We start from the raw sequence: 25,573 nt of genomic DNA on the forward strand, positions 1-25,573 counted from the left end.
TTGCAAAGTTTGAAGGAAGCTTGAGTTGATAGGCGAGGTCGCCTCTCTTGCTGATAATCTTGAAAGGTCCCACGTATCTAGGGGCAAGCTTCCCTTTGATACCGAAACGGCGAGTACCTTTCATAGGAGAGACGCGGAGGTAAACATGATCTCCGATCTCGAAAGCCAAATCACGGTGCTTACTATCATAGTAACTCTTCTGGCGGGATTGGGCTGCTTTGAGGTTATCACGAATGACTTTGCACATTTCCTCTGCCTCTATGATTAAGTCATTACCCAGCAGCTAACGTTCACCGGTTTCAGACCAGTTGAGAGGGGTACGGCACTTCCTGCCATACAGAATTTCAAATGGGGCCTTGCCCGAACTTGCTTGAAAACTGTTGTTGTAGGAGAATTCAGCATAAGGAAGACAATCCTCCCACTTCATGCCGAAGGAGATCACACAAGCCCTGAGCATATCTTCAAGAATCTGGTTGACATCGACTTGACCGCTTGTTTGAGGATGGAAAGCTGTGCTGAAGCGGATGTTGGTGCCCATGGCCTTCTGAAAAGAATCCCAAAACTTGGAGGTAAAGATGCTGCCACGGTCTGAAAATATCACTTGAGGGATAACGTGCAGAGAGACAATTCGAGAGGTATAGAGTTCCGCCAATTGAGCTGCAGTGACTGACTCTTTGATAGGCAGAAAGTGAGCCACTTTAGTGAGTTTGTCGATGACAACGAATATAGCATCATTGCCACGCTTGGACTTTGGAAAACCCAGTCACGAAGTCCATTTCAATGTGGTCAAACTTCCATTCTAGAATGGCAAGAGGTTGGAGGAGACCAGCTGGCCTTTGGTGTTCTGCCTTCACCCTTCTGCAGACATCACATTCATTCACGAATTGAGCAATCTCGTGCTTCATTCGAGTCCACCAATAAGCTTGCTTAAGGTCCTGATACATCTTCGTGCTCCCAGGGTGGATGGAGAGGAGAGAATTGTGAGCCTCGTTCATGATCACTTTACGGAGGTCACCTTTGGGTACAACAATTCGATCCTCGAAGAAGAGAGTATCCTTGTCATCAAGGCGGTAGCACTTGTACTTGGGTTGACTCTTGGCAATCCCAGTCTTCACCTTCTTCACCATAGCATCAAGAAGCTGGGCTTGTCGAATCTGGTCTTCCAAGGTAGGAGAGACTTGAAGGTTGGCGAGGAAACCTTGAGGAACAACTTGCAGATTCAGTTTGCGAAAAGCTTCACAAAGCTCGGGTTGATAAGGCTTAAGAATCAGACTGTTGCAATAAGCCTTTCTGCTCAATGCGTCAGCAATCACATTGGCCTTGCCTGGAGTATACTCGATACTCGGATTATACTCTTGAATCATTTCTACCCATCGAGTTTGCCTGAGGTTGAGATTAGGCTGAGTGAAGATGTACTCGAGACTCTTGTGATCAGTGAAAATGTCCACTTTTCTTCCCAAAAGAAGATGTCTCCAAGTCAAAAGAGCATGCACAACTGCCGCCAACTCGAGATCATGAGTGGGGTAGTTCTTCTCATTAGGCTTCAACTGGCGAGAGGTATAAGCAACAACTTTCTTCTCTTGCATCAAAACTGCGCCAAGACCTTGGAGAGAGGCATCACAAAAGACCTCGTACGGTTTGGATTCATCAGGCGGAGTCAGAACTGGAGCAGTGATCAACTTCTCTTTCAAAGTGTTGAAAGAAATGTCACACTCCGGAGACCAAACGTACTTGACGTGCTTCTGGAGAAGATTTGAGAGAGGCTTCGCGATCTTAGAAAAGTATTCATCGAATCTTCGGCAATAGCTTGCGAGACCTAGGAAACTGCGGAGTTGCTTCACGTTCTGAGGAGGTTCAAATGATCGTGATCGAACGCTCTAGATCATGGAGCAGAGTTTGGTGGGTTTTGGGCCAAAATGGAGGGGTGTTGGGCTGCAACACACACGAGGCCTTTTCGGTCCCTCGGTTAACTGTTGGAGTATCAAACGAAGTCCAAATGATACGAAACTTGACAGGCGGTCTACCAGTAGTAAATCAAGGCCACTTGGCAAGTCTCGGTCCAATCCGGAAATGTTTAATCACCAAACACGAAAGAAAGGTAGAAATGACCACCGGAGGAGAACGAAGCGCCGGAATGCAAAACGGACAACGGGGAAAATGCTCGAATGCATGAGATGAACACGTATGCAAATGCAATGCACATGATGACATGATATGAGATGCATGACAAAGAAAAACAACACACGGAGACAAAGACCCGAACCCGAGAATATAAAATAACTTTACGCCGGAAACAGCAAGAGTTGGAATACATATTGGGAAAGTTACATCCGGGGCGTTACACGCCCCCAACTGAATGAACTAGAAAGAGTTACCTGATGACGCCGCTAGAGTGGTGTTGGAGTAGCCGATGATGCGTGCCAAAGAGTTGTCCCTCACGAGCCGCCGGGTCCTTGAGCCTCAGGAGGCTCCAGGGGCTCGGGTGGTTCCTTGAGGATCGTCGCCATCTCCGCCAGAATGACGTGATGCCTGGCCTCCTGAGCCGCCAGGATGCTCCACAAGTGGCGCTCGTAGGTGACAGCCGCGTTCGTCAAGCCAAATGGCATGCGAACGTAGCTGTGAGGTGGACCCTCGCACCAAACAACACATGAAGGCTAGAAGTGTCGCGGGAAATCGACACCTGTGGGATCACTGGGGTCCCTTCTATGGTTGGCGGGCGCGGGGTTGTGGAAAGAGCGGGTCTGATAGGAAGCACGTGGATCGTTTATGCAGGTTCGGGCCGCGAGGAAGCGTAAAACCATAGTCCTGCTTTGGTGGATATATTGAGAGTGTTCTTGAGCTAGCTACGGGGTGCAACTTTGCGCAAAAGATCCGAATCCCCCTCCTAGTCGCCTCGGGCCTCCTTTTGTAAGAAAAAAGGGGTTGCCACAGTGGCACACAGGAGGTGGAAAGGTGTACAGTGGATGAGTCTATCCTCTGGCACCATTGGACAAACGCATTTAATAAGCTGCCGACGTGCCCCTCTCACATTATCGGGGACAACAAGGAAACACGTCCCAACTGTCGCCGCCACGCCTGGCTTCGACACGCGTCTGAGCTGACGAGGTGTCGTGGCTCCACGTTGGCTAGCTGCCGGGTTGGCGTGGTGGTGGATCCTTCAGGAAGACTTGCATGCCACCACGCAGGTGCTTGCTGGGTCAGTGTAGAGGCCGCTCGTCGCCACGCAGGTGCTTGCCTAGCTGGTTGAGCTAGCAGCTATTTGGGGACGGCGGTGGAGCTTTGGCAGACACGGGCCTGGCTACAGCCCTGCTGGTGTCCTCGGCAAGGGTCTTGTTGTGGCATCACGGTCGTCCACGGCAAGGATCTTGCCGGGGGTCGTCGTCTTCTGGTCCTCATCTGATCTTGCGTGTTCATTATCTTGAGAAAGATCTGCATGTCACCACGGAGGTGCCTCCTGAGCCTAGGTTCCAATGTAGTCGTTGGCGGTGTTTGGAACTCCTGGGCTTAAGGGTGGGTTGCTCTGCTGGTGTTAGGCAAGTGGCCCCGGAGGGTGGGTTGCTCTTGCCGGGGCTGCGGAGGTCGCCCCGGGAAGTGTCTTGCCGGGGGAGTCCACCTTCCACCTTTGTTCTTCAGTGTTTCTGGCCTTGGCGTTGCTTTGTTTGTCTTATGCTTCATTTTCCCTCTGACTTCCCTCCTATGCCTTGTTAAGTGTGGCCGTGGGAGCGGCTCGGACTGCCCGTGCACAAGTAAAGGGGTCAAAAGGAGAGCCCCTACTTTTGTACACCGACAGGAGCCCCCGGGCCTGGGCCACACATAAGCGCGCCGCGTTGTTGGGCTAGGCCCAGAATGGTGCGCGGGCAAGTGGGGCGGATTTTACCGCAGTAACTTCTCGTCCGTTGCGCTTCCCCACGACCTACATTGAACGCGCGACGTGGAGGGGCGTGCGTGACGTGGGGGTCATGCGTGGGGCGGTTCCCGCATGCATGCGTCACATCGTGGTAAAGAGGCGGCTCGCGCCTTCCCCATAAAAAGAGGGAGGTGCAGAGGCGCGGCTCATTTAATTGGGTGGACTCGGGTTGGGGTCTTTAAGGTGTCAGTGCCCCACGATCACGGGGTGGCAAACGGTCGCCCCACCCGTCCCTTCGATTCTGCTTGCTCGCCTCGTGTTCCCCATGCAGGTGCCAGGCAGTGGAGGTAGGAAACCGGGCCGTCGCTGATTGGGGCAGCGGGTCGGTCCCGATCTCCTACGCCCCCGATGGCCGGATTAGCCCAGTGGGGCGACCGAGCCCCGACCCCGCTCCTTTATAAGGAGGGGGAGGTGGATGGCATCCCACATCCTTTCACCATTTGTCTCCATTCACTTCGGCTCCTTTCTCCCATCTGCCATAGCGAGAGGAGGCGCCGACCTTTCAACGGTGGCGGTGAGGGTTGCTGCTCGTCAGCGCATCCCTCCCCGAGAGCTCGTGGCTGCGAAGCTGGACACGAGAGGAAGGGGGAGGGGGCGAGGCTGATGTCGCCGTGGTGCTCGGGGGAGAGGGGGACGGGGCGACGCACTGGCCTCACCACCGCCAGCGATGCCTCCCCCGATGGAGGGCCACGTCGGGGACCAGCCCCGCGAGTTCTTCATCAGGCTGCCTACCCCATTTGCTTGGGAGATGGAGCTCAATCCACTCCAGACCCTCAGGTTGCACGTGAGGGGTTGCAAGAACGGCGGCACGCAGGTCAACGTCGACTTCCCCGCTCCTCACGTCATGTACCTCCGTCGCGGATCGAAGACGTTCGCTCGTGTCCATAGCCTGACGGCGGGGCTTGTCCTCTACTTAAAGTTAATGGAGGGCGGCCTACTCTCTGTCAAGGTCTTTGGAGATCTTGGAACTCGCTTGAAGTGCTGCGTGGAGAGTTCCTCCGACGATGAAGATTCCTCTTCAAGCGGGAGTGATGAGGAGGGTAGCGACAACAACGACGAGAGTGTCGAGCGAGGTGAGGACGATCTCGTCTTCGACTGACTGCCTCGCCCCTCCCTACGTCGTGTGGCCTACCGAGGGCCTTCCTCGTCAAGCTCTCCATCGCCGCGTCCCCCATCGCCTCCTGGTGTGGCTGGCGTGGGAGGGTTGGAGAAGGCGAAGAAGGCGGGTGGCGGCCGCCAAGTCGGAGTACGCGGGCACCGACGCCTTCGTCGCGTATTGTCGGCCCACTGCCTCATCTTCTAGCTCCCCTCCCGGCACCAAGACGTTCTCTTGGTGCCTTCTGCTCCTCGCACCTCACCTAGGCGCTCTTTTTGCCCTCCTGCTATCTTGTTCCACCTTCTGAGGAGAGGGACAAGAAAGGGATTACGGGCATCTTATCTCTTTTTAGTTTGTAAGCCTGCGAGCACTTGTTAGATTCAAAATTTGTAACCCCTTGCTCATGTTTTTCATCCCGTATGAACTGTACCTATATGGGACGTTTTTAATGAAAAGGGGTGCATGCCGGGTTCTTTGTGCATGAGCGAGGCTCATGCCAAGGAATGAATCCTTGTTATTTTTCAGATAAACACCGACGCCCGACAACAGGCCTTGACGTCTTCTTGCTTGAGCCGACCATCCTCACGCTCTTGGCGGAGGCAGGGGCGAAGTAGAGTTAGGCCCCTCGTTCATTTCCTCGCCACCGCGGCTACGACCCGGTTCCAACACAGGGACTTGGGTATAGGGAAAAAGGGGGAGCACGGTGGTCAAGGGGCAAAACGAGGTTTCATACGCCCCAATCTTTATATATAAATACACAACAGAGGATGAAAGACTTATCTGAATCTGCAGCCCCCGGCAGCCTTGGCTTGCCGCGGTTGGATTCTTGTAACTGCAACCCCCGGCAACCTTGGCTTGCTGAGGCTGGAGCGCCGGCTCATTCTCTTTCTTCCAAACAGCTCAGCTGAAACGTCCAAGTACCCTGCGAACATAAAGTGGATGGAAAGGAACAGTGGAATGCACACTCGACCTCTATGCTAGGGGTTAGTCACTGCTAAGCACTATAAACCCTAACCGAGGGAGAGACTTAACCTAGCATGCATGCTAAAACTTAGGGCGCCAGCACTTCATTTATTTATGCTCAGGGTCTGCGCCTGGCTTTGTACAGAGGGTTACATCCTTGGCGGCAAGGCTTGTACAAAAGGTGGTTTGTCGGGGGGCCCGACAACCGCGCCTTATGGATAAAACTTGCGAAGATGTTCAATGTTCCAGGAGTTACTCACTGGAACAACATCTTCGGTCTCCAGGCGGACTGCGCTGGGCCTGGTGACTTGTAATACCCGATAAGGGCCTTCCCACTTCGGCGTCAACTTGTTGGAATTCTTGGCCGATTGAACACACCAAAGAACAAGGTCGCCTTCCTCAAAGCTTTGGGCATGAATCCTATGGCTATGGTAGCGGCGCAAGGCTTGCTGGTAGTGTGCTGCTCTCACAGCCGCCCGAATATGATCTTCCTCAAGGAGCGTTGCATCATCTTGCCACAATTGCTCTTGCTCAAGCTCGTCATAAGCGAGCACTCGAGGTGACCCGTATGTGAGTTCCGTGGGGAGAACTACTTCTGCCTCGTATACCAGGGCAAAGGGTGTCTGGCCGGTGGCTCGATTTGGCGTCGTTCCGATCGACCAAAGAACCGCCGGCAACTCATCAATCCAGCGCCTTCCGCTCTTGTGCAGCTTGTCAAAAGTCTTTGTTCTCAGGCCTTGCAGTACTTCAACATTTGCCCTCTCCACTTGGCCGTTGCTCTGTGGGTGTGCCACGGAAGCGAAACAGACCTTACTGCCGAGGTCTTGGATGTACTGCATGAAGGTGTGGCTTGTGAACTATGTGCCGTTGTCGGTGATGACCCTGTTGAGCACACCAAAACGGCAGACTAGCCCCTTGAAGAACTTGATGGTTGATTGTGCTCTCACCTTTCTCACTGCCTCCACCTCCGGCCACTTTGTGAACTTGTCGATTGCAATGTACAAGTACTCAAAGCCCCCGACAGCGCAGGGGAAAGGGCCCAGTATGTCGAGCCCCCAGACCGAAAATGGCCAGGAGAGAGAAATTGTTTGAAGGGCTTTAGCTGGTTGATGAAGCTTCTTCGAATGGAACTGACATGCTTCACACTCGGTTACTAGTGCCATTGCATACTGGAGGGTAGTGGGCCAGAAGAAACCTTGCCGGAACACCTTGCCGGCAAGGGCCCTCGACCCTATGTGGGAGCCATATATGCCTCCGTGTATCTCTGCCAATAGCTTCAGTCCTTCCTCCCAGGGAATGCACTTTAATTTCACACCGTTCGACCTTTTGCTGTACAGGACGTCATAGAAAAACTGACACATAGCAGACTGACGGGCTACTTTCTCCGCTTATTCCTCCTCCTCAGGAAGCTCCCCTGTTTGGAGGAATCGGATGGTATGTTGTGCCCATGCCGGAGCCCGGGGCTCGACGGCAAGGACCAAAGGCATTTCCTCTGCCATGGGAGCGGCCATCTCTACGGCTAGGGCTTGACGCCTTGCCGGAGTAGGCTGCCCCCTGACAGGCTCAGTATCCATGGCAACATCCTTGCCGGCGGCCCCACGGGGCTCGGCAGGAAAGTACTTGCCGGGGCCTGATTTCCTCCGCTTGTTCTCCTCTGTTGATGGTTCAGTGGATGGCTGAGTTTACCGAAGCACAAAAGTACCTGGTTCCACAGGCAATTTGAAGGTAGCGCACTTCGGCAGGTAGTCGGCGATGTCATTCTCCGCCCGGGGAACGTGCTCCGCTTGTATACCATCAAAGTGTTCCTCCAGCTTCCTCACCTCATCTACGTAGGCCTCCATCAACGAGCTCTGATAATCTTTGTTGACTTGCCTGACGACAAGCTATGAATCACCCCTGACGATGAGCTTCTTAACCCCGAGGTCCACCATGATCCTGAGACCGGCAAGCAACCCCTCATATTCAGCAGTGTTTTCATGGACATCTCCCTAGGGAAGTGCATTTGGATTGCATACTTGAGGTGCTCTTCAGTGGGTGTGACAAGCAGCACACCAGCACCGGCGCCTTGCAGCGAGAAAGCCATGTCAAAGTACATGATCCAGTTGCGACTTGCCGCCTAGCCGGGGAAAGTGGTCTCATGGATCTCTTCGTCGGGTGTTGAGGTCCATTCCGCAATGAACTCTGCCAAGACTCTGCTCTGGATTGTCGAAGTACTTTCAAACTTCAAACCAAAGCATGACAACTCCAAGGCCCACTCCACGATCCTCCCGGTCGCGTCCGAGTTATGCAGTATCCGTTGTAGCGGGAGGCAGGTGACGACGGTGATTTCATGTTCCTGGGAGTAATGACGCAGCTTCCTCGAGGCCATAAGGAGGCCGACGAGCAACTTCTGCAGACCGAACTACCTTGACCTAGCCCCTTGGAAGAGGGAGCTAACAAATTATACCGGGTGCTGCATCATCTTCCTCCTCCACACCACTTCATCTGGTTGCACGGGACCTGTCCCGATGACGTTAGACTCTGCCCGGGGCCTTGCCGCACTAGCGCCAGGCCCTGCCGGGGGAACATCTGGCTTTCCATCTGCCAGCCCCGCTGTTGCCACTGCCTCTTCGCCGACCTCCCTCTGTGCCACTAGTGCGGCGCTGACCACTTGATTTGTTGCCGCCAGATATAGCAGCAACGACTCTTGTGGTTTAGGAACAACTAGTATCGCTGTAGAGGACATGTATTTCTTCAAATCCTGCAGCGCTGCCTCAGCCTCTGGGATCTACTCCATTGGGACCGCCTTTTTCAAGATTTTGAAAAAGGGAAGGGCACGCTCAGCTGACTTGGAGATGAATCTACTCATGGCGGCAACGCAGCCAGTGAGCCGACGCACATCCTTGATCCGCTTGGGCGCCTCGATCTTCCCAATAGCCTTGTTCTTGTCTGGATTTGCCTCGATCCCACGATGTGACACGAAGAACCCGAGAAGTTTGCCGGACGGAACGCCAAAGACACACTTCTCAGGGTTCAACTTGAGGTTGATCTTTCGAAGGTTGGCAAACGTCTCTTCGAAGTCTTGCACAAGAGTTGCCTTGTCCTTGGTTTTGACCACTATGTCATCCATATAAGCTTCCATATTTCTATGTAGCTGGGGCTCAAAACCAATTTGGACTGCTCTTGCACACATTGAGCCAGCACTCTTCAACCTGAAAGGCATCCGTAAAAAGCAATACGTACCACATGGGGTGATGAATGTTGTCTTCTCTTTCTCTTCTCTTGTCATGAAGATCTGGTGGTAGCCCGAGTAGGCGTCGAGGAATGATAACAGATCACACCCGGCCATGGAGTCGACAAACTGGTCAATGCGCGGCAACGGGAAGGGGTCCTTAGGACAAGCCTTATTGATATCTGTGTAATCCATACAGAGCCTCCACTTCCCGTTCGCCTTGCGCACCACCACCGGATTGGCCAACCACGTCGGATGGAGCACTCCTCTCACCAAGCCTGCCGCTTCCAACTTCCTGATCTCCTCTGTGATGAACTCTTGCCGTTCCAAAGCTTTCTTCTTGACCTTCTGCTTGACGGGTTGCGCATGGGGACAGACAGACAGATGGTGCTCAATCACTTCCCTGGGAACGTCGGGGATGTCGGATGATTGCCATACAAACACATCGACATTCGCCCGCAGGAAAGTGACGAGCGCGCTTTCCTATTTGCTGTCAAGGGTGGAGCTTATGGTGAAAGCCCCTCTCGTGCCATCCTCCTTGATGGACACCTTCTTGGTCTCTGGTGATGCAGCTCTGGTTTTCTTGCTCTTGCCGGTGGAGCTCTCTGGCACATCCTCGACGGTAGCACAACACTCCGAAGAGGTGCGCTTGCCGGAGTAGGTGCGAGAGGTCCTACCGGTCTTCTTCTTCCCTCCCGGGATTTAAGTGGCAGGAGCAAGCACCTTGGCGGCAGCTGCTGCAACTGCTTCCTGGTAGAGTAGGTCGGTGCAAATCAGCGCATCCTTCTTGTCGCAAGGAACACTGATGATGGTCACCAGCCCAGGCATCTTCAACATGTTGTAGGCGTAATGTGATGCCGCCATGAACTTGGCTAGTGTCGGGCGGCCGAGAATCCCGTTGTAGGGCAAGGGAATCTCAGCTACATCGAAGAAAATCCTCTCCGTCCTGTAGTTCAGCTCGCCTCCAAACATAATAGGCAGCGTGACCTTGCCCTTCGGCTAACTCCTTCCCGGGTTGACCCCTTGAAACGTACCCGTCTCCTCGAGGTCTCCATCAGGAATTTGTAGCCTTTTGATCACAACGGGTGAGATCAAGTTTAGAACGGCCCCACCGTCAACCAGCATCTTGTTCACCTTGAGGTTGTGTATTGTTGGTGAAACCAACAACGGAAAACACCCGACCGCACTTGTGCGGTCAGGGTGGTCCTCGGCATCAAAGAAGATGGGCGTGCTAGACCACTTCAGCGGCTTCTGAGGGTCGAACGACGGCTCTGCTGCTGTGATCTCACGCGCCCACTGCTTGAGCTGGCGGTGAGAAGTATGCAACGAGGTGCCACCATCGATGCACATGGCCTCCGTAGCGTTCTGGAACTCATGCTCACCGGACTCGTCGTCCTCGTCATGATATTCGTCTTCTTGCTTCTTGTCATGGCCCCAAGAGGTCCTCTCTTGCTGGTTGTCCTTGCCGCGGCGGCCTCCTTGGCCGCCACGCTTCTTGTCGGATCCTTCGGCACCATCCCGACCCTTCTCTTTGTCCCGCCTCTCATACTCGGCTTTTTGCTTTTCAGCAAGCAGCTCAACTTGTCGGCAGTTCTGGAGGTCGTGGGCCTTGGTGCGGTGGATCTTGCAATACTGCTTGTAATAGCCCCCTGGCTTGTCGGCAACCGCCAATGCCCGGCAAGCGGCGCACCCAGCAATCTCCTTGCTGGGGTCGTCTGCCTTGGCCTTCTTGGTGGTGTCGGTGTCGCCGGATCCCTCGACGGCAAGCATGCCCTTTCCCTTGCGTTTCCTGTTGCGACTCCGACTCTTTTTCGTCGGGGCGGTGGTATCTTCATCAGTAGAGTCGGTTTCCGCGCCGGCGTCTTCGCTGGGGTACTTCCTTCCCTCTTCAGCCCGGGCGCATCCATCGGCCAGAAAGTAAAGTTCGGCCACATCCTTGACCTTGTTCATTGCCAGCTCTTCACACATCTTGCGGTTACGCACATTCTGATGGAATGCGCTGATCACGACGGCAGGATGAACATCCGGGATGTTGTATTGCACTCAGTTGAACCTCTATATGTACTTGCACAGGTTTTCGCCTTCCTTCTGGGGAATGATATGCAAGTCACTCGCCTGGCCATGAGCTTGGTGGGCTCCAGTGAAGGCCCCAATGAACTCATGACACAGATCCGACCAAGAAGAAATGGAATCCGCCGGCAAGTGCATCAACCAAGACATGACATTGGGTTTCAGGGCCAACGGGAAGTAGTTGGCAAGCACCTTGTCGTCACGAGCTCTAGCGGCTTGCATCGCAATGGTGTAGATGCTGAGGAACTCTAACGGATGGGTCTTGCCATTGTACTTCTCGCCGACGTCAGGCTTGAACATGCAGTGGGACGGCCACTAGAACTGCCGCAGCTCATGGGTAAAGGCTGGGCAACCCACCTTGTAAGGTAGGCCGACGGAGCCTCCCGGTGCTGGGTGGTCCATAGTGGGCCCCGCCCGCCTGTCTGTCTGGTGGCGCGTATCGCGTTGGCGCTCGATGGTGGTTTGAGCGTCTTTGTGGGCTCTCTCACGAAGAACCTGGCGCTGGTTGCGGTGGGTCCGTGGATCGGACGACGCTATGGAAATGTTATCACAATCGTCATCACGACGGATCGACACCCGCGGCGGCTGGCGTGGAGGAGGAGAGTGCACTGTGGCCGCAGCACCTCCGCCCCCCCCCCACTGCTGGCATGCGGTGGTTCGACAGAGCGCCGGCCTGAGGGCCCCGCTGGCCGTAGCTCGTCTTTGTTGGCGACGCCGACGTGGCTCCGGATGGTGGCTCTCCACTCGTCGAGCTTTTATGCGGAAGGAGGGAAGTCAAGGAGCAGTTGTGCGCATGCCAAAGCTTTTGCTGGCGTGGGTGGCGGAGAAAGCTGCGTGGACCGTGGTGATGACCCACAAGTATAGGGGATCGCAACAATTTCCGAGGGTAGAGTATTCAACACAAATTTATGGATTCGACACATGGGGAGCCAAAGAATATTCTCATTTATTTGCAGCTAAGTTGTCAATTCAACCACACCTGGAATCTTAATATCTGCAGCAAGGTATTTAGTAGCAAAGTAATATGATAGTAGTGGTAATGGTGGCAAAAAGTAACGTTAGCAAAAGTAATATTTTGGGGTTTTATAGTGATGGTAACAGTAGCAACAGAAAAGTAAATAAGCGAAGAACAATATATGGAAAGCTCGTATGCAATGGATCGGTGATGGAGAATTATGTCGGATGCGATCGATGATGTAACAGTCATAACATAGGGTGACACAGAACTAGCTCCAGTTCATCAATGCAATGTAGGCATGTATTCCGAATGTTGTCATACATGCTTATGGAAAAGAACTTGCATGACATCTTTTGTCCTACCATCCCGTGGCCGCGATGTCCTATTGGAAACTACGGGATATTAAGGCCTCCTTTTTAATATAGTACCGGACCAAAGCATTAACACACAGTGAATACATGAACTCCTCAAACTACGGTCATCACCAGTAATGATCCCGATTATTGTCACTTCGGGGTTAACGGATCATAACACATAATAGGTGACTATAGACTTGCAAGATAGGATCAAGAACTCTCATATATTGATGAAAACATAATAGGATCAGATCTGAAATCATGGCACTCGGGCCCAGTGAAAAGCATTAAGCATAGCAAAGTCATCGCAACATCAATCTCGGAACATAGTGGATACTAAGGATCAAACCCTAACAAAACTAACTCGATTACATGATAAATCTCATCCAACCCATCACCGTACAGCAAGCGTATGATGGAATTACTCACACACGGCGGTGAGCATCATGAAATAGGTGATGGAGGAAGGTTGATGATGACGATGGCGACGAATTCCCCTCTACGAAGCCCCGAACGGACTCCAGATCAGCCCTCCTAAGAGTGTTTAGGGCTTGGCGGCGGCTCTGTATCGTAAAACGCGATGAATCCTTCTCCCTGACTTTTTTCTCAACGAACACAAATATATGGAGTTGGAGTTGAGGTCGGTAGAGCGTCAGGGGGCCCACGAGGCAGGGGCGCGCCAGGGGGTAGGCGCGCCCCCACCCTCATGGACAGGGTGTGGGCCCCCTGACGTGGATTCTTCTTCCAGTATTTTTTATATATTCCAAAAATAATCTCCGTTGATTTTTAGGTCATTCCGAGAACTTTTATTTCTGCACAAAAATAACACCATGGCAATTCTGCTGAAAACAAAGTCAGTCTGGGTTAGTTCCATTCAAATCATACAAGTTAGAGTCCAAAACAAGGGCAAAAGTGTTTGGAAAAGTAGATACCACGAAGACGTATCAACTCCCCCAAGATTAAACCTTTGCGTGTCCTCAAGCAATTCAGTTGATAAACTGAAAGTGATAAAGAAAAACTTTTACAAACTCTGTTTGCTCTTGTTGTTGTAAATATGTAAAGCCAGCATTCATGTTTTCAGCAAAGATTATGAACTAACCATATTCACAATAACATTAAGGTCTCATGTTTACTCATATGAATGGCATAATCAGCTAATGATCAATAATAACAAATCTTGGATGACAACACTTTCTCAAAAAAATCATGATATGATATAACATGATGGTATCTCGCTATCCCTCAGAGACCGCAAAACATAAATGCAGAGCACCTTTAAAGATCAAGGACTGACTGGACATTGTAATACATGGTAAAATAGATCCAGTCATAGTTATACTCAATGTAAACTAACAGTAATTGATGCAAATGACAGCGGTGCTCTCCAACTGGTGCTTTTTAATAAGAGCATGATGACTCAATTTAAAATTAAATGGATAGGCCCTTCGCAGAGGGAAGCAGGGATTTGTAGAGGTGCCAGAGCTCAGTTTTGAAATAAATATGAATAATATTTTGAGCGGTATACTTTCATTGTCAACATAACAACCGAGAGATCTCGATATTTTCCATGCTACACACATTATAGGCGGTTCCCAAGCAGAATGATAAAGTTTATACTCCCCCACCACCAACAAGCATCAATCCATGGCTTGCCCGAAACAACGGGTGCCTCCAACTAACAACAATCCCGAGGGAGTTTTGTTTGCAATTATTTTGATTTGATTTGCTTAAGGCATGGGACTGGGCATCCCGGTGACCAGCCATTTTCTCATGAGTGAGGAGCGGAGTCCGCTCCTCTTGGGAATAACCCGCCTAGCATGGAGGATACAGACAGCCCTAGTTGATACATGAGCTATTCGAGCATACAAAACAGAATGTTTATTTGAAGGTTTAGAGTTTGGCACATACAAATTTACTTGGAACGGCAGGTAGATACCGTATATAGGTAGGTATGGTGAACTCATATGGAACAACTTTGGGGTTTATGGAGTTGGATGCACAAGCAGTATTCCCGCTTAGTACAAGTGAAGGCTAGAAAAAGACTGGGAAGCGACCAGCTAGAGAGCGACAACAGTCATGAACATGCATTAAAATTAATCAACACCGAATGCAAGCATGAGTAGGATATAATGCACCATGAACATAAATATCGTGGAGGCTATGTTGATTTTGTTTCAACTACATGCGTGAACATGTGCCAAGTCAATCCACTCAAATCGTTCAAAGGAGGATACAACCCTATCATACCACATCATAACCATTTTAATAGCACCTTCACACGCAAGGTAAACCATTATAAACTCCTAGCTAATTAAGCATGGCATAAGCAAGTACAATCTCTAATTGTCATTGCAAACATGTTTCTTTCATAATACGCTAAATCAGGAACGATGGACTAATCATATTTACAAAACAAGAGAGGTCGAGTTCATACCAGCTTTTCTCATCTCAATAAGTTCATTATATCATCATTATTTCCTTTCACTTGCACGACCGAATAGTGTGGATAATAATAATAATAGTGCACGTGCATTGGACTAAGTTGGAATCTGCAATCAATCAATTCAAGAGAGAAGACAAGGTAATATGGGCTCTTTGTTGGATCAACAATAATGCATATGAGAGCCACTCAACATTTTCATTATGGTCTTCTCCTCTCGACCCCCAATGAAAAGAAACAAAACTATTTGCATGGGAAAGCTCCCAGCAAGCAAAAGAAGAACTAGGAATCTTTTTGGATTTCTTTTTAATTACTACTACTACAGGCATGGAAAGTAAACTAACTAAAAGCTACAACTAATTTTTTGTTTGTTTTTCTTAAGGTTCATTAAGGCACACAAGAAGAAAGCTAAAAAGGAAATAAACTGTCATGGCTGATACAATGAAAAAGTACGAGCGCCGACAACTAGCATGAGTGTGTGAACATGAATGTAATGTCAGTGAGAAATACATACTCCCCCAAGATTAGGCTTTTGGCCTAAGTTGTTCTTTGCCCAAGGATCAAAGTGGATATCCGTAGTTGAAGCTGGGGTCGTACTGAGATGCATCAGCTATTGCCTGACGAGCTGCAGCTTGGAGGCAAGCTGCCTCCGTCCTCCTCTCGTACTCGGTCGCCTCCTCCCTGGTTATAACATATCTCCCTTTTGCCTGAAAGTCAAAGAAAGAAGGAGCAGGGAGAGCAACGTGATAGGTGCGTCGTTTGTCAAAGATTAGTCGGTACTGGAGGAACTGATTGTTCCTCTCAACAAACTGATGACGAACCATGGCATTATAATCCAAATAAGCAGGGGCAACTCAATATCATCTCCACGTATGGGTATCTCAAGAAAATCAACTAAACGGGTTGCGTAAATTCCACCAAACAAATATCCATTAATTTTGTTATTATGCAACCTGCGTGCAACAATATTGTCTATCTCCTAATACAACACTCTTTAGAACACTAAGATCTGGCACACACATGTAACATGCCTCATCCTTACCATTTATGCATCTACCTATAAAGAGAGCAAAATAATGTATAGCAGGAAAATGAATGCTCCCTATGGCAGCTTGCATGATTTCCCTAGATTTCCCCACAGTTATACTAGCAAGAAAGTCTCTATATTCAGATTTGCGAGGTTCACTAATATTACTCCACTGTGGGAGTTTACAAGCAGTGTTAAAATCTTCTAAGTCCATGGTATAGGATTTAGCATAAAGATCAAACAGGACAGTTTGAGAATTGCGTGATGATGAAAATTCAAACCTTCTTACAAAGGAATCGGTGAGGTAGTGGTACTGACGGCACTTATCTACCATGAAGCTCTCAAGATCGGCATTACGCACATATGCTTCAAATTCCTCCTTGATTCCTGCTCGAACCATGAAGTCCTCTGATGGCCATTCACAAGGCCGCACTTGAGCATCCCTTGGTGGTTCATTGTTCGGCTCACGTATTGCGGGCCTGCGTCCTTGCTTCCTTGAGGAACCACCTTGGTACATTTTCCTAAACATATTTCTTCCTCTGAAAAATTTCTAAAATTTAGTAACTTGAAATAAAAGTGAACCAAACTCAACAAAATTGATAGCAACTACTCCTACAAGTGCCTAGAGGCCATATCATGCATTAAAACTACTTTTGACCACATAAATTTGACATGCAAGCTCAAGAACAGGGTCACCTAAGCAGCAAAAATTTGCAATAAATAAAGAACTAGAACAAAAACTAATTGGACCATTGGAGGAGTCACACACCAAAGAACAATTCCCCAAAAAAGTTTTGTGAGTGGAGCTTTGAGCTAGGAGATCGAAAATGGCAGCAAGATGAGCTAGAACTCGTGCTTGAGCTGGTTGGTGATTTTTTGGGAGGAAGAAGCAGTGTGTGGTGGCTGGAATAAGTAGAGGGGACCACCAGGGGCCCACGAGGCAGGGGGCACGCCCAGGGGGGTAGGGCGCGCCCTGGACCCTCGTGGCCAGGTGCTGGCTCCCCCTGATGTGTTCTTAGTGCCAGATATTCTCAAATATTCTAGAAAAAATCATATTAATTTTTCAAGGCATTTGGAGAACTTTTATTTTCGGGGTATTTTTTATTGCACGGATAATTCAGAAATCAAACAAAAAATACTTTTTTTTGCTTCATTTAATATAAATAACAGAAAGTAAAAAGAGGGTACAGAGAGTTGTGTTTTCTAAATTCACCCATCTCATGTTCTTCAAAAGGAATCCACTAACAAGGTTGATCAAGTCTTGTTAACAAACTCATTCCGAATTGCATGAAACCAGAGAATTTTCGAATAACACTAGGTTACCTCAACGGGGATATGCACGTCCCCAACAATAAGAGTATCATATTTCTTCTTGACAGTAGGAAGAGGAAATTCAAAACATCCAAAAATAATCAATGAATTTTTTCCAATGGAATTGATATTGTGGACTTGAAGTTGTCTCCTCGGGAACTGTACCGTGTGCTCATTACCATTAACATGAAAAGTGACATTGCCTTTGTTGCAATCAATAACAGCCCCTGCAGTATTCAAAAAGGGTCTTCCGAGAATAATAGACATACTATCTTCCTCGGGAAGATCAAGAATAACAAAGTCCGTTAAAATAGTAATGTTTGCAACCACAACAGGCACATACTCACAAATACCGACAGGTATAGCAGTTGATTGTCAGCCATTTGCAAAGATATTTTAGTAGGTGTCAACTTATTCAAATCAAGTCTATGGTATAAAGAGAGAGTCATAACACTAACACCGTCTCCAAGATCACATAAAGCAGTTTTAACATAGTTTCTTTTAATGGAGCATGGTATAGTTGGTACTCCGGGGTCTCCAAGTTTCTTTGGTATTCCACCCTTAAATGTATAATTAGCAAGCATGGTGGAAATTTCAGCTTCCGGTATCTTTTATTTATTAGTAATAATTTCCTTCATATATTTAGCATAAGGATTCATTTTAAGCATATCAGTCAAACGCATACGCAAAAAGATAGGTCTAATCATTTCAGCAAAGTGCTCAAAATCCTCATCATCCTTTTCTTGGATGGTTTAGGAGGAAAAGGCATGGGTTTCTGGACCCATGGTTCTCTTTCTTTATCGTGCTTCCTAGCAACAAAGTCTCTATTATCATAACGTTGATTCTTTGATTGTGGGTTATCAAGGTTAACAACAGGTTCAATCTCTACATCATTATCATTGCTAGGTTGAGCATCAACATGAACATCATCATTAACATTATCACTAGGTTCATGTTCATTACCAGATTGTGTTTCAGCATCAGAAATAGAAATACCATCGGGATTCTCAGGTGTGTCAATAACAGGTTCACTAGAAGGACTCGGTGCATTAATAGTAATTCTCTAAGAATATTGCTCAATTCTCTTAGGATGGCCCTCAGGATACAAAGGTTCCTGAGTCATTTTACCACCTCTAGTCATAACCCTAACAGCATTATCATTCTTCTTATTATTTAATTCATTGAGCAAATCATTCTGAGCTTTAAGTACTTGTTCTACTTCAGTGGTAACCATAGAAGCATGTTTACTAATAAGTTTAAGTTCACCTTTAACACTAGCCATATAATTACTCAAGTGTTCAATCATATAAGCATTATGTTTCAATTGTCAACCAACATAAGCATTGAAGTTTTCTTGTTTAACAATAAAATTATCAAACTCATCTAAGCATTGGCTAGCAAACTTAATTGGCGGGATTTCAGCTTTATCATATCTATAGAGAGAATTTACCTTTACCACCTATGTCGGGTTATCAAGACCATGTATTTCTTCAATAGGTGGTAAATTAAGACCATGTATTTCTTCAACAGGCGGTAAATTCTTAACATCCTTAGCTTTAATACCTTTTTCTTTCATAGATTTCTTTGCCTCTTGCATATCTTCAGGACTGAGAAATAGAATACCCCTTTTCTTCGGAGTTGGCTTAGGAGTTGGTTCAGGAAGTGTCCAATTATTGTCATTAGTCAACATATTATTCAATAGTAATTCAGCTTGATCAACAGTTCTATCCCTGAAAACACAACCAACACACCTATCCAGGTAATCTCTGGAAGCATCAGTTAGTCCATTGTAAAAGATATCAAGTATTTCATTTTTCTTGAGAGGATGATCAGGCAAAGCATTAACTAATCGAAGAAGCCTCCCCCAAGCTTGTGGGAGACTCTCTTCTTCATTTTGCACAAAATTATATATTTCCCTTAAAGCAGCTTGTTTCTTATGATCGGAGAAATATTTAGCAGAGAAGTAATAAATCATATCCTGGGGACTACGCAGACAACCAGGATCAAGAGAATTAAACCATGTTTTAGCATCACCCTTTAGTGAGAACGGAAATAACTTAAGGATATAATAATAGCGAGTTATCTCATCATTAGTGAATAGGGTGGCTATATCATTTAATTTAGTAAGATGTGCCAGAACAGTTTCGGATACATAGCCATAAAAAGGATCAGATTCAACCAAAGTAATTATCTCAGGATCGACAGAGAAATCATAATCCTTATCAGTAATAAAGATAGGTGAGGTAGCAAAAGCAGGGTCATATTTCATTCTAGCATTCAAGGACTTTTCTTTAAGCTTGGCTAATAATTTCTTAAGATCAGATCTATCATTGCAAGCTAAGAAATATCTAGCAGTTTCTTCATCCATAACATAACCCTCAGGAACAACAGGCAATTCATATCTAGGGGGAGAATCTTCATCATGACTTTCATCAATATTATCAGTTTCAATAATTTCATTCTCTCTAGCCCTAGCAAGTTGTTCATCGAGAAATTCACCTAGTCGTACAGTAGTATCTAGCATAGAAGTAGTTTTGTCATAAGCATCATGCAAAGTAGAAATGGCATCATCAATAACATGCGACCTATCAGAATCAATAGCATGTGTAGGTGTCGCAAGTTTACTCATAACAGAAGGTGAATCAAGTGCAGAGCTGGATGGCAGTTCCTTACCTCCCCTCATAGTTGAGGGATAGATCTTGGTTCTTTGATCTTTCAAGTTCTTCATAGTGACCAGCAGATATAAATCCCAAGTGACTTAAAGAATAGAGCTATGCTCCCCGGCAACGGCGCCAGAAAATAGTCTTGATGACCTACAAGTATAGGGGATCACAACAGTTTTTGAGGGTAAAGTATTCAACCCAAATTTATTGATTCGACACAAGGGAGCCAAAGAATATTCTCAAGTATTTGCAGCTGAGTTGTCAATTCAACCCCACCTAGAAACTTAATATCTACAGCAAGGTATTTAGTAGCAAAGTAATATGATAGTGGTGGTAATGGTGGCAAAAAGTAACGATAGCAAAAGTAACATTTTTGGGTTTTATAATGATGGTAACAGTAGCAACGGAAAAGTAAATAAGCGAAGAACAGTATATGGAAAGCTCGTAGGCAATGGATCGGTGATGGAGAATTATGTCGGATGCGATCGATCATGTAACAATCATACCATAGGGTGACACAAAACTAGCTCCAGTTCATCAATGTAATGTAGGCATGTATTCTGAATATAGTCATACATGCTTATGGAAAAGAACTTGCATGACATCTTTTGTCCTACCCTCCCGTGGCAGCGGGTCCTATTGGAAACTAAGGGATATTAAGGCCTCTTTTTAATAGAGTACCAGACCAAAGCATTAACACATAGTCAATAAATGAACTCCTCAAACTACGGTCATCACCGGTAATAATCCTGATTATTGTCACTTCGGGGTTAACGGATCATAACACATAATAGGTGACTATAGACTTGCAAGATAGGATCAATAACTCTCATATGTTGATGAAAACAGAATAGGTTCAGATCTCAAATCATGACACTTGGTCCCTAGTGACAAGCATTAAGCATAGCAAAGTCATAGCAACATCAATCTTAGAACATAGTGGATACTAGGGATCAAACCCTAGCAAAACTAACTCGATTACATGATAAATCTCATCCAACCCATCACCGTCCAGCAAGCCTATGATGGAATTACTCACACATGGTAGTGAGCATCATGAAATTGGTGATGGAGGAAGGTCGATGATGACGATGGCGGATGATCCCCCTCTCCGGAGCCCCGAACGGACTCCAGATCAGCCCTCCCGAGAGAGTTTAGGGCTTGGCGGCGGCTGCGTATCGTAAAATGGGATGAATCCTTCTTTGTCGGTGGGAACGACACCTATGGGATCACAAGAATCCCTACTGTGGTTAGCGGGGCGCGGGGTCGTGAGAAGAGCAGATCTAACTGGTAGCACACGGTTCGTTTATCCAGGTTCGGGCCGCGAGGATGCGTAAAACCCTACTCCAGCTTTGGTGGATTGTATATCTGTGTTCTTGAGCTAGCTATGGGGCATGAGGAGCTCCAAAAAGCCGAATCCTTCTCCTGGTCGCCTCGGGCCTCCTATTATAGAAAAAGGGGTTGCCACCGTGGCACACAGGAGGTGGAAAGTGTACAGTGATGCGAGGTTATCCCTCGCATTACATGACAAGGTGCATTTAATGCGTCTTGCTTAGGTGTCCTTGCTTTATCGGGGACGGGGGAGAAATCTATCTCGTCCGTCGCCGCTCCTTCTTGTGTCGACACGCGCCCTGGCCAACGATGCTTGAGATGCCACGTAGGTAGGCGGGCAGCTGAGGTGGCGCAGTGGTGGGTCTTCACGAAGATCTACATGCCGCCATGTAGGTGCCTGCCCAGCTGGTTGGGTCGGCAGCTGCATGCATGCGGTGGTGGAGGTTTAGTCGGCGTGGGCCTGATGGTGGCCCCGCGGGTGTCCTCGGGAAGGGCCTTGCCGGGGCCCCGGCAAGGGTCTTGCCGAGGCACCTGCTGTCATCCCCGGCAAGGCGCTTGCCGGGGGACTTGTGGTCTTCCTCGGCTGGGATCCCGCCAAGGGTTGTCGTCTCCTTAGTGCGTATCTGATCTTGAATGTCTTCACAAAGATATGCATGCCGCCATGGGGATGTCTCCCGAATCCTTGCCCTTTGGGGGTAGTGGACTCAAGGATGGTTTGCTCCGTAGGAGCGGGACGAGTCGCCCCAGCAAGGGTCTTGCCGGGGCTGCTAGAACTGTCTCCCGGCAAGGATCTTGTCGGGAGAGTCCGCTTCGTCCCCTTTCCTCTTCGTGGTCTTGGCCTTGGTGTTGTTCTAGTTCTCTTGAGCTTCGGTCTTACCCTGGCTCACCTCCCTTGCCTTGCTTGGTGTGGTGGTGCCCGTGGCTCAGACTGCCCGTGCACAGTTATAGGGGTAAAAAAAGTGTACCCCTCTTTTTGTACACCGACAGGAGCCCCCGGGCCTGGGCCACACATAAGCGCAACGCGTTGTTGGGCTAGGCCCAAAAACGGTGCGCGGGCAGGCGGGGTGGTTTTTACCGCGGTAAGGTTCTTTGCGCGCTGCACTTCCCACGACTCCCGCGCGTGGCGCGGCGTGGGGAGGCGCGTGTGACGTGGGCGGCATGCGTGGGGTTGGTTCCCGCAGGCATGCGTCACATCGTAGTAAAGGGGCGTTTCACGCCTTCCCCATAAACGGAGGGAGGCGTGGAGGCACAGCCCATTTAATGAATGGGGCTGAGGCACGGTCTTCAAGGCGTCCACTCCCCATGATCACGGGGTGGGGAGTGGTCGTCTCACCCGTCCCCTCGGTTCTGCACGTCTGCCATGTCTCTCCCATGCGCCTGGGGTGGTAAACGGTGGAGGCGGGAAACCGGGCCGTCGCTGGTTGGGGCGGCGGGTCGGTCCTGGCTCCCGGCGCCTTCCGTATCTTGATTGGCGAAGCGGGGCGGCCGAGCCCCAACCCCGATCCTTTATAAAGAGCGGGAGGGGGGGATGGCGTCCCGCAATCTTTCATCATCTTCTTCCTTCAGCTTCTGCTCCTCCCTTCAATCCGTCATGGAGAGAGGGAATCCCGGTCCTTCAACAGTGGTGGCGAGGGTCGCCGCTCGACAACGTGTCCCTCCTTCCCCTGCGCCTGCAGTGTCAGAGCCAGCCGCGAGGGGAAAGGGGAGGGGGCGAGGCCGTGGGCGAGGCCGGGGCGCTCGGGGAAGAGGGGGACGGGGCAGCGCGCCGGCCTTGCCTCCGTCAGCAGCTCCTCCAATGGTGAGTTCTTCGTCAGGCTGCGCCGGCCGCCGCGCCGTCGCCTTCGTCTCCCGACTCCATTTGCGCGGGAGATGGAGCTGGATCCGCCGGAATCGTTGCGGCTGCACATGAGGGGCTGCGGGATCAGTGGCACGCGTGTCCGCATCGACTTCCTCGCCCCTGACATGATGTATCTTTGTCGGGGATGGAAGACGTTTGCTCATATCCACCGCTCGACGGAGGGGCTCACTCTCCATTTTAAGCTGATCGAGGGTGGCCTTCTCTCCATCAAGGTCTTCGGGTGCTTTGGGACCCGTGCAAGGTGCTGTGATGAGGACATCAATACCATTGTTACACCCACAGCCCCTACTGTTACATATACTAGACCAATTACTAGAGCTCGCGCACGCCAATTAAATTACCAGGTACTTTCGTTTCTTGGTAATGATTCTAATGTTCATAAGATTATGATGCTGCCTAAATTGGATACATTTGTTTTGCTTTCAAATGAAGGGCCTAGCTTGGAGAAGGATGAACATTGGAGCAAGAACACGCATGAAGTTGATGGCATGCGCAAGGGGATCAAGAACGGAGTTACAAGTGATGATTTCAGGACTTTGAAGCCGCCATAAGGAGTGCATGAAGCCATGGACAAAATATACAAGATGCCACTTCATAATATTCGTCCATAGGCTATTCTAGGTGCTGCGTCACCTTATTAATGGGCCAGGCCCATGTAATTTCGAAATACTTAAGTATAGGCTATTTTTAGAGTCCGTATGTGTGGGGAAACAAGAGTTAGGGTTGGTTTCAGACCCCACCCTCAAGGGCCACGAAATTCCCCTCTCTTCCTCCATATATACAGCCCTTAGGGCGTCATTTAGACTTTGGGTTTTGTTTAGATTAAAAGTTCGCCATAGCTGCAACTTCGCGTACTTCGATTGTGTCCAACGACCAGACCAAGACGTCACAGAACCCCACCTTGATCAATAAAGCTTTCATCTTATATTGCAATATCCAGATTGCAATCTCAGTTTCTTGCTTGTTCTTCGTTTGCTCGCAGGAAACAGGCCCTCGTGGTCAGGTTGATCATGCTCCGGCGTGGTCAATAACCCCTCGGAAGTTGGTTTAGCGATTGCTAAGGCGCGACGTCTCGCACGTTCGTAGTCGGATCGTCAAGGTCGACTCCCACAGAAAACGATAGCCACCATCTCATCGAAACATCGGGACACCTTTGCCTCTATCAAGTGGTATCAGATTTCTAGGTTGCTCGGTGAGATTTTACAGTTTTTCGTAGATTAGATCGAGTCTGTTCTTCATACCTACAGTCCACGAAGAAGCCACACAAAAAAAAATTAGGGTTAGTTCATCACATCCGAACCAATCTGAGCCTTTGCATAATCTTTTTAGGGTTTTTGCTTTGTTGAATTTGCGGTTGCATCGTCGTGTCAAGTTGCTGGTCTTAGAGTCTAGTCTTTTAGAGTTTCGAGTTCTGGTCATAAGTTGTCACGCCGCCGCCGCACCATCATCATCGCCCATCTACCACTTTTGCTTATCCGCCACCGCTCTGAATCCTTATCCATATACCACTACCAATCCGTATCCATATACCACTACCAATCCGTATCCATATACCACCATCAATCTCTATCCATATACCACCACCGCTACCATATACCACCACCGCTGCCATATACCACAACCATATATCCACCACCAATCCGAGTTCTTCTCATATTAGGTTTGTTCTTGAGATCAATCTCAATTCCGATTCGTGTTTCCTTGCCTGCGTAGGTCTCGGAAAAAAAAAAGGAGACCCCCGGGCAGTTTTTAGGCCAAAATTTTCACAGGCAAAAATATTTTTTCCCTATCCTATTTTTAAGCTTTTCTGAGTCTTTTGAGCCACGTGCCATCATAGTGATTTTTTGTCGCACTTTTTCGTCGTCGTTGCCCTGATTTCCGCAAAAAAAAAGTGAAAAAAAAAAATTTTCATGCCCATCTTATCAGTTTGACGAGGGAAGAGTTTTGAGACACTCGCCATTATAGTGATTTTTCGCAAAAAAAAAAAGAGGAGCGCAAAAAAAAAAGAGGAGCGCAAAAAAAAAGGAGCGCAAAAAAAAAACGCGAAAAAAAAAAGTTCCAGAGTGTGCTTTTCCCTTATTTACGTGCAGCGCCGTGATTTTTGTTAGTGTTCTAGGCTCGCGTCTCTAGCACGGTCTAGCCTAGGACCAGCACAGTACCGTCGTTGAGCGTTTATTCAACTTTGCATCTCTGAATTGATTATTGCTGACCCTTTTTGCTACCATACTATAAGCCTTCCCAGCTCCACATACCTCTACGTCGTGCGTTTGACTCGCCCTGGCAATCGCTCTATCCAAGCTTTTGAGAGTTTTGACTACAACGGTTGCCGATCACCGCCTGCTGCTGGGTAAGAACTGGTAAGAATTTGAGATTTGCTTGAC

General features: G+C 48.7%; 1 protein-coding gene across 1 annotated transcript; it reads right to left on the bottom strand.

Moving 5' to 3' along the window:
* Window positions 1-18,798: 18,798 nt before the first annotated feature.
* Window positions 18,799-20,067, bottom strand: LOC147979500 (uncharacterized). Its single transcript, XM_087516754.1, has one exon. It carries the CDS (start codon window positions 20,065-20,067, stop codon window positions 18,799-18,801), a length of 1,269 nt encoding a protein of 422 aa, XP_087372880.1.
* Window positions 20,068-25,573: the final 5,506 nt, after the last annotated feature.

This window comes from Triticum urartu, chromosome 3A (genome assembly GCF_056163025.1).
Source record: "Triticum urartu cultivar PI428250 chromosome 3A, HENAU_Tu73, whole genome shotgun sequence".
NCBI lineage: Eukaryota > Viridiplantae > Streptophyta > Magnoliopsida > Poales > Poaceae > Triticum > Triticum urartu.

What these genes read in the sequence shown, in the direction of transcription:
- LOC147979500 (XM_087516754.1), bottom strand. Translation starts at nt 20,067, where the DNA reads ATGAAGAACTTGAAAGATCAAAGAACCAAGATCTATCCCTCAACTATG.